Source organism: Leuresthes tenuis, unplaced genomic scaffold (assembly GCF_036924035.1).
Source record: "Leuresthes tenuis unplaced genomic scaffold, fLeuTen1.0.hap1 SCAF_19, whole genome shotgun sequence".
In the NCBI taxonomy this organism is placed as follows: domain Eukaryota; kingdom Metazoa; phylum Chordata; class Actinopteri; order Atheriniformes; family Atherinopsidae; genus Leuresthes; species Leuresthes tenuis.
The window spans coordinates 7,997,523-8,006,220 of NW_027325373.1; the positions used below are offsets into that span (position 1 = coordinate 7,997,523).

An 8,698-nucleotide genomic window follows, 5' to 3' on the forward strand; every position below is an offset into this window, starting at 1 on the left:
GTGGGGTGCTTTTTCAAGTCTGGTAAATATTATGGTGTCAAATCGAAAAAAAAAACTCCCACTTAAAGTTAGTAAACAGACTGTCGCCAAAAGCATTAGTGAGATTCAACGATGACTTTACTGGAGATATCCACTGGGATATGCAACAACAACCACTTAAATGACATATATTTATGAACATGCTGTGCTCATAATTAAGAAAATGTGAGACTATTCCAAACTTACGAAAGAAAAAAAACTCAAAAACATTAGTATAGAAAAGATGTCTGCAGGACAATGCAAGAGATTCATCTGTTTTCGTGTCTAATAAATGATCACAGATGCAATGCTCGACTCTTCCCAGTAGGCGGCAGCAACGTGCCGTTTCACTACTTGTGCTCAAATCACAAAAAAAGAGGAAAACAGGCTTGCTGCTGAAAGGCAACGTACTGTTGACTGCCTGTATCAATTTAATGAAATGTGAATTTTTTAATGTCACGCTGGCTTGATAGCCATCTGGATATGGCTAAAATGGTTGTGCGAGAACAGCGACAGTCGGGGTGCGACTAATGGTAAGCTTTGTAACCCCATGTTTCATCAGTTTAGATGGCTGTCAGCACTATTGACGTTAGCTAGCTTGCTAGCATGACCTAACCACAACAAACCTGTGTGGCAAACAGGTTGACCTTGTTTGTGTGCTTGCTTCGCTGTTTTAAAGAACTCGACACCTTCAACCCTAACTTTGTTGTCACAATGATTACATATATTCACCGTTTTCTCTTGTTGATGCTAGTAGGGTTTGTATTTTTATAGTACACAATGACATTTCAACATAAAACAGAATGCAGACTCTCAGTGTCTCTCGTCTCTTTCTCCTTATGCAGCCTTAACAACCCCAGCTTGCCTTGTTGTGCGACTGGAACCTAGAAGAAGATGTTGCTGAAAATGCCTCAAAAGTTGCTGAAGACTGCCCACTATATAGAGTTGGGCAGTTATCAGCACTGGCCAGTGCTGATACCACAGAGGATACGACTGTACACATACGAACAAATACCCCTGTTCCTCAAAGAAAACCCCTACATCACAGACGGCTACAGGGCTCACCTGCCCTCCAAACTCTGTCTTAAGAGGTGGGAGTCATGTTCAAAATGTTTTGCATGTGATTTAACAGTTATAAAACCTATCTAGATGTTACATTCACGTCTCGAGATATTGTTTTCTATGCATCTGGAACCCTGATATGTACCATGCTCATACTAATATTCTCCACGTTTTGCACATTTATCCTTGTTCCCTTTTTGGTTTTGCAGTATTTTTATTCTGTCTAATGAGACGGTGAATATCTGGAGCCATCTTCTGGGTTTCCTTCTATTCTTTTCTCTGGGGGTCAACGACCTCTCCACAGTACTGCCAGCCTCTGGAGCAAACAGAGAAGACTATGTCATCTACGCCATAGGACTGTTTTGCTTCCAGGTAACAGTGATTTGGCCTTTTATGTGTGTTATGTGCTATATGTTATGTGTTATGCGTTATATGTGTGTGGTTGCTGGCTGATTTCATCAAGCTGGCAAATAGGAACCTGACGGCTGTATCCTGTAATGGTTTCTTCTTCATATCTGGTAAAAAACTGATTCATATAGGTGTAATTTTCCTGCCGCTGGTGCCATTGCCCTGCCCACTCAGGTGTGTAAGGTGGATGCAGGTTGGGAGTTGGATGCAGTGCACTCGAGAGCTGCAATTGAAATAGCTGATTTATTTTATATAATCTGTGTATGTTTTGTGCTGTTGTGTAGCAGCTGATGATTGGTTTAAAAATTCTAATAACTAGTTAGTGTAGGTACCTTATAGGTATAACCTATTTTGCCTACTCCTCACCTCTCATGTATGCATGTTGTAGCTTTTTGATGTAAGTCTACACATTAGAAACCTATTAAGAGCGTGTTAACTTAGTGAGATGTCATTACATTATTACGACAATATTGACACATTAAATTGCTCTTTAAGTTAAAACATTGGTGTTTGATGTCGTAGTGCACATCCTCTTGCAGTGTGTGAATGTACTGTGTGTTTTCCTCCCAGGTTTGCATGTTGTGTTCCGTGGGATATCACCTGTTCTCCTGCCACCGATCAGAAAGGACCTGCCGTCGCTGGTTGGCGTTAGACTACGCGGGCATTTCTGTGGGCATCCTGGGTTGTTATGTACCTGGGATCTTCTACGCTTTCTATTGTAACGCTGTGAGTGCGAGCATTTGATAGCAGCTTGTAGGCTGCTATCAAATTCCTACAATGTGTGTTAAATGCATGTCTAAAATGTTTAGCCACAGATGTGTATGTGCTCTAAAGAGGAAGAATTAACAGAAATTTTGTCACAAGATATGAAACCAGGAAAGAAACAGTTGCTCGAGCTCTGGTTATGGGCTGTTTCAACGTGATTTCCAACTCTTTCCTCCTGCAGTTTTGGCGACAGGTCTACTTGCTGACAGTGCTGTCGCTCATCCTGGCCGTCTTCTGCGCTCAGGTCCACCCTCGTTACCTCAGCAATGACTGGAAACTTATAAGGATGACAATCTTCTGCTGTGTGGCAGGCATCAGTGTGATTCCTGCGTGCCACTGGGTGTGGCTCAATGGAGGATTCACGTCAGATGCTGTGCAGGTCAGGAAGCACAGAATATTGAGCTGCCAGTGAGCAGCAACAGAGCCCCTGCATTCACTCTCACACAGTTTATTTTCTAAGAAAAGTGTGAAATCTTTTAACTCTTATTTCTACTTCACTGTCGATGTTGAATGTTTTGGTTTAATTTGAATACATTTTTTCTCATGAATTTGTTTATTTTTTGACAGCTGTTTCTCCCTCGTGTGATAGTAATGTACCTGATTGCTGGATCTGCCTTCCTGTTTTACGTCACCAAAATCCCTGAGCGCTATTTCCCTGGTGAGATTTTTCTTTCCTTATTGTGTTCAAGCCTGAGGTGGCCTAACTGTGGCATTTCACAAAAATCAAAGTAAGAATCACGAGAGCCGTTGTTATGTCATCTACTTAGATGCAATTAAAGGTCTTAGACACATTGTTTGTTAAACCTCACAGCCCTGTGCTTAAAAGCTGGGGTTTAATCTCTTAGTTAGTGCACTTAGTTTAACCCTGTTGTGTGTAAAAGAAAATCGCCACTAGAGGTCGATATATTCTGTAGGCAAGTTGATTAAGTTCAAATCTTACTGATGCAGAACTTGCCTGAATTAAGCGTAGTTACAAAGGACGTTTAATTACTTAGCAATGTTAGCTTCTGATTGTCTGACAGAGTGAAGTAGTCCATGCATTAACAGGTACGCATCAAAGATATGCACGGAAACATTTCCATGGTGTGACGAGCTGAAGTCATAAACCCACCCATAAAATGATCATAAAACACTAACCCCGGCAGTCTTTGCGTAAGCAGTAATGCAGTGAAGGAAACTGTGGTATTCTTATAGAGGGTAAAAAGGATGTAGCTTTTTACTGGTGTGAGAAGAAACATTAAGTCACACTGTGGGCAGTTTAACTGTAAAATCTCACGTGTGAAACTTACTTCTAAATTACAGTTTGACGAGTAAACCCGCAGTTCCCCTGTTTTGAATCCCTCCAGGTTTTGATTTGAATTTAAAGCCCTGTAGTTGCACCTCTGAAGCTTTCCAACATATTATTCGAACTGTAGAATTGGAAGTGTTCACATTTTTTTTTCTGGGTTCTTTTAGGACCTTTTGTCTATTTGCGCTTAAAATGTTTTTGAAAAATCAAGGTTGTCTGACCTGCATTTACTTCTGAAATCTCATTTAATTTTTGTTTGGGAAGAGAACGTGACGATGATCACATTTCAAGCCAGTTTTCTCTCTTCTTCTTCTCCTCCTCCAGGCCAGCTGAACTACCTTGGTGCCAGCCACCAGCTGTGGCACATACTGGTGGTGGTGATGTTTTACTGGTGGCATCAGACTGCCGTGCACATCATGCGCTTCAGACACAGCCAGCCGTGTCCCACCCGGGCCAGCAGCAGCTAATCAAGTATTGTTACGTAAATATGACGACTTGCTGGCTAATACACAAGAAAAAGAACCACATTAATGTTAACAACGTCCAGTTGTTGCCTTTACCTTGTCGACCATTAACTGCATGATGCCTCTAACTTGTAGTTGATCAAATGTAAACCGACAGAGGGGCAGTAATAAGTGCTGCTGCCTTTCAGTGGGTCTCTTGTCTGTGAAAAAAAAAGCGCAGTAAACCACAGCGTGTACCTATTGGATTGTAGTGGTAAAAACCTACCTGATACTAAGTCAGGCTTGAAAGACGGTGAAATAATGTCAGACTTGAACAGTTGGACAGAGGAAACATTTGACCATTAGATCAATGCACGATGCAGAAGTTTTTATTGTTTTGTGGAAGCGAACTAAGCTTTGATGTTTTTAAACCTGCTATCTCAAGGTCAGTTGGGATTAGTTTTTATTTATCTTTTTCTCATTTTTTTGTGCAAAAGTATTTAAAGAATATCAAAGGATTCTTTTGAATGAAAAACAGCAGCCCGTGTAAATGCTGACATGTTTGCCTGCAGTTTTTTTTTTACCTCAGTTCCTACGGGAGTAAATCACACAAAATGTTTTGATATAAAAATTAGGACCGAGAGAAAAAAAGATCCGAATAATCTCTGAATGCCCCGAGTGTGTGAAGTTTTAGGTCAGTCAGTGATCTATCTGCGATATTTGCTGTGCAGAACCGATCAAAATGTGGAAACCCTGTTTTTCTTTGGGGTGGGTTTTATTGTTTGTCAATATTTTGTATTAAGAACACTCACTGTTAACCCACGTGTTGACAGTGAGGGCATTAACTCTTTGTCCTCAACAATCACGAGTTTTCTTTAACTGTCATCATTGAAGTGTATAACAAGTGTGCTTTAGTGACCGCACAATCGCACTACAGTTAAATCTACTTAAATTTGAACCAACATAATGCAGTTTTGGCCAGTAATTAATTTGACTCAGGTCTCTAAAGAGAACATTACAATAACCTTGCATTTACACTGTGTTGAACTCGTTCCTCCAGACTGCAACAAAGCATATTGTCTCATCTTTCAGCTTTCACAAAAGTTGGGACTTGTCGTGACTACAAACCACATTTTGCTGAAAGCGCAGAGATCACGTGAAGGAAAATCTCAATATTTTTGTGGCTGGGCTTTAGTTTTTCCATCTTAGATTATGAATAGGGAAGAAAAACGAGTTTGGGATTGGTCTAATACACTTCCAGACAATTGCAAAGCGGTCATAGAATTCAGTGTTGCATTTCTACGCAAAGTGAAAGTGCCCTAATCACAATGGCTCAGATTGTCTATGAGTAAACAGAAAAAAGAAAAAAAAAACTGTCTACTGCACTGTGAGCTGACTTTCAGTTTCATCGTAAGCTGTGTTTATTCAAACTGGAGTTCAGAGAAGCATCTAAATCAAATAAATGGTGAAAGTTGAAGGGGGCAGAGGCAGTAAGACTACTGTCCTGAAACTCTGCGTACGTCGGAGAATCGCTGCGTTTGTATGCTCACTGCTCCAGTCTGAAGAAAAGCTTTTGACACGTCGATGGACCAACTCTGAAGACTTCTGTCCCTGTAGATAATGTAGTACTTAGAAGATGGTAAAAATAAGGCCGAGGTTTACCAGAACACTGTTAAGACACCAGATGTATCAGCTGTTGAGGCGAGCAGTAATCAGCTTTTATTACAAAAAGCCTGTTCTTTACTTGATGTCGCTTAAATGAGGCCAGTGAAAAGTGTTTCATTTACCTTTTGTAACAGTTGTTTTTCATCTTGCATAAGTTGGGAATATTAACGTTTGGTTTTGCATTCTGTCTGTTCATACACAGTTTCAATCATATTTGTATTTAATTTGCCTTGTGACTTGGAGTGTTTTTTCTGTTTTCATTCTTTCTGTCTGTTGGTCAAGACATGAACGAAAACCAGGACAAACTGATAATCTTTTATTTGTTTTTTCGGTTTTTTAGATGAATCTTTCGAACAAAATGTGAACTCAAACTGAAAGCACTTACTGCTACAGCGTTGGAAAAAGCACTCTATATTTTCCAGAAGATTTGACTTTATTTGCCCATGAATTGTTTGTTATTTACTCACTTTTTTTTTGGGAATGGCTTCTTCTGTCTGTTGGTGTTTTCCGTGAATATCGTTTGGATGATATAGCACTGACTAATTTGTTGTGTGTTGTTTATTTCAGTGCCTCTGTGAAAATATTTTTTTAAACCTTTTGGATGAATAAAGACTGCTTGAAAATAGTATTTCCCTTAATCTCACCAACCACATTTTGCATGCTGGGGAAGCGTCATGTGCTCTTGTGATAGGTTTCTGCTATTCAAATTAGTGAGCAGTAGAGGGCAGCATTGAAACAAATGTAATGTTGAACAGCAAATGCTCATTTTTCAAAGTAAAAATACAGCAACAGTGTATGAACACTCTCTGTCACTATGTACACTCTCATTACTTTTAGACATGAAAAGGGGGCATGTAGCTGCCAAGTGCTGTGAATTGAATGCCCTTGATTCATTGATAATTTACAAGTGTGAGCTCCCCTGTAAAAGCAGAGGTTTTCAGTTTGCCGGTCTGGAACATCCAGGTGTGTGTTAACACAATGCCAAGGAGGAAAGACACCAGCAATGATCATAGAGAAGCTATTGTTCCTGCCTGTCAATCTGGGAAGGGTTTTAAGGCCACTTCCAGACAACTTTTGAGTCTCATCATTCTACAGTGACAGACCAGTTACAAGTGCAAAACATTCAACAATCATTCAACATTCAACCAATCATCCAAGAGGGGGACAACCCGGTCAAACCTGTTTAATGCTCAGAGAAACTGCAAAATATCTGAGCTATGTCTTGGACTTTACAGGCCTCAGTTAGCATGTTAAATGCTAAACATCATGACAGTACGGTTAGGAAAGGATAGTTCAAGAAGAGAGCCTTTTTCTCTCTAGAAAGAACATGACAGCAGAGCGTAGACATCTGATCTAACCTAAAAACTTTTTGAAAAACGTCGGACATACTACCTCATACCAACAAGAGTCAAATGTAAGGTCATCGGTCTAAAAGCTAATGCTTTGCTGAAAATGAATCATGCAACAGTGTCAAAGAATCAAGTTGTTGCCATGACCACGGTCAAAGTCCAGACCTCAACCTTATGGAAAAGCTGTGAAATGGGAAAAGGGAGGGCACATTCTTTTTTTCTGTGACTATGACAGAATGATGATGAGGCATGGTTAGAAATACCAGTGGCTGTGTAAATTGAACATAAATTGGAGTTGTGCTCATTTGAACTCTTTATTATACTCTTATTACACTGTTTTCAATCTCACTAAACACATCAGTTTCAGACAGTGGCTTTAGGCGCTGTTGCTGTAATTAAATAAACCATATATTATATGGCATGTAGCCCTATTCAATCATTGACTGCGCGGGAACACAAACATTCTCCCTTGTTTACAGTTAATAAGTACAAGATGGGCCACTTGAATAAACCTGCGTGCATGACTTTGACAACTGGGATAATTCTGCATCTTCATTTGTGTTTTTCATTTTGAGAAGGCCAGCAAGATGAAATGACAGGGGCGTCACTAAGAGTGACTTTCACCATATGAGACATGATATCAGTGTTTTAAAAGTACCATGATTACGTGATTATGTAGATGAATAACAGCCATGAGTGTATTACCTCATGCACTAATGAATAGTTGTGTCTGCTCTCATCAGCACTTTTTGGAACAGAGACTCATGGAGCACTTTAGGTTTTTGCATTTTCTGTCATATTTCTTAAAGCTTCCGTCTGATGTCATCATCGCTGAAAACGTTGTTACAAAGATAGTGGGTTATTCAGAAAAAACCTCAACATTATTTACTGTCATGTGAAAAAGAAAGCAAAAGCTAAGCAAAAGGCAGAAGCATTATGTGAAAAACACAGCAGATCAGCACAATGCCTCATACCAACTGTGGTGGAGGGGTGATGATTTGGGCTTGTTTTGCTACCTCAGACCCTGGACACCTTACACTCATCATGCTGACCATGAAAACCAAAATATTCTGGAATCAAATGTGAGTCCACCTGCCTGACTGCTACAGCATGGATGAAAAAGTCCAGACCTCAAAGTAATTGAAATGCTGTGCAGATTTCCCTCAAGAGAGTTGTACATCTGTGATAAAAGGAATACCTGCATACCTCAACTGAGGAAAAGTTAATATTTCTCCACAAGGTGAGACAGATGTAACATCATTCAGAAAATGATTACTTCAAGTTACTGCTGTCAAAGATGGTTCCACAAGCTATCGAATCATTGGCTGGACTTTGTTCTTCACGCACTGCTTCTGCATAATTCAGGCTTTGATTTTGTTTTGACACGCTGTAATATGGCATGTGTTGCTGATGATCCGAGGTTGCATTTTCATAATTTAGTAACAAGGACAAGATTTTTCCTTTTTTTTATTATTATGTCCCCATATGACTGCTGGGATAGGCTCCAGCCCACCCGCTACCCGATTAACGCATTGACGGTATAGAAAATGGATGGATGTCCCCATATGTAAAACCATAGTATTGAAAGAGTGTGTACTTTCTTTTCCAAAAGACTTACGTAATAAACCATTTCAAGTTGGTTTATCACTATAAAGGGCACTGTCACATAATTGCATTGCCGTTTTATCCATTATTATAAC

At 39.8% G+C, this 8,698-nt stretch overlaps 1 protein-coding gene across 1 annotated transcript; it reads left to right on the forward strand.

Annotated features, from left to right (window-relative positions):
* The first annotated feature begins 393 nt into the window (after positions 1 to 393).
* LOC140277307 (progestin and adipoQ receptor family member 3-like) lies at positions 394 to 6,274 on the forward strand. The gene is made up of 7 exons (XM_072372277.1): positions 394 to 551; positions 864 to 1,109; positions 1,290 to 1,452; positions 2,059 to 2,214; positions 2,435 to 2,632; positions 2,821 to 2,911; positions 3,866 to 6,274. Exons 2-7 carry the CDS (start codon positions 913 to 915, stop codon positions 4,006 to 4,008), a joined length of 948 nt encoding a protein of 315 aa, XP_072228378.1. The 5' UTR covers positions 394 to 551; positions 864 to 912; the 3' UTR covers positions 4,009 to 6,274.
* Positions 6,275 to 8,698: the final 2,424 nt, after the last annotated feature.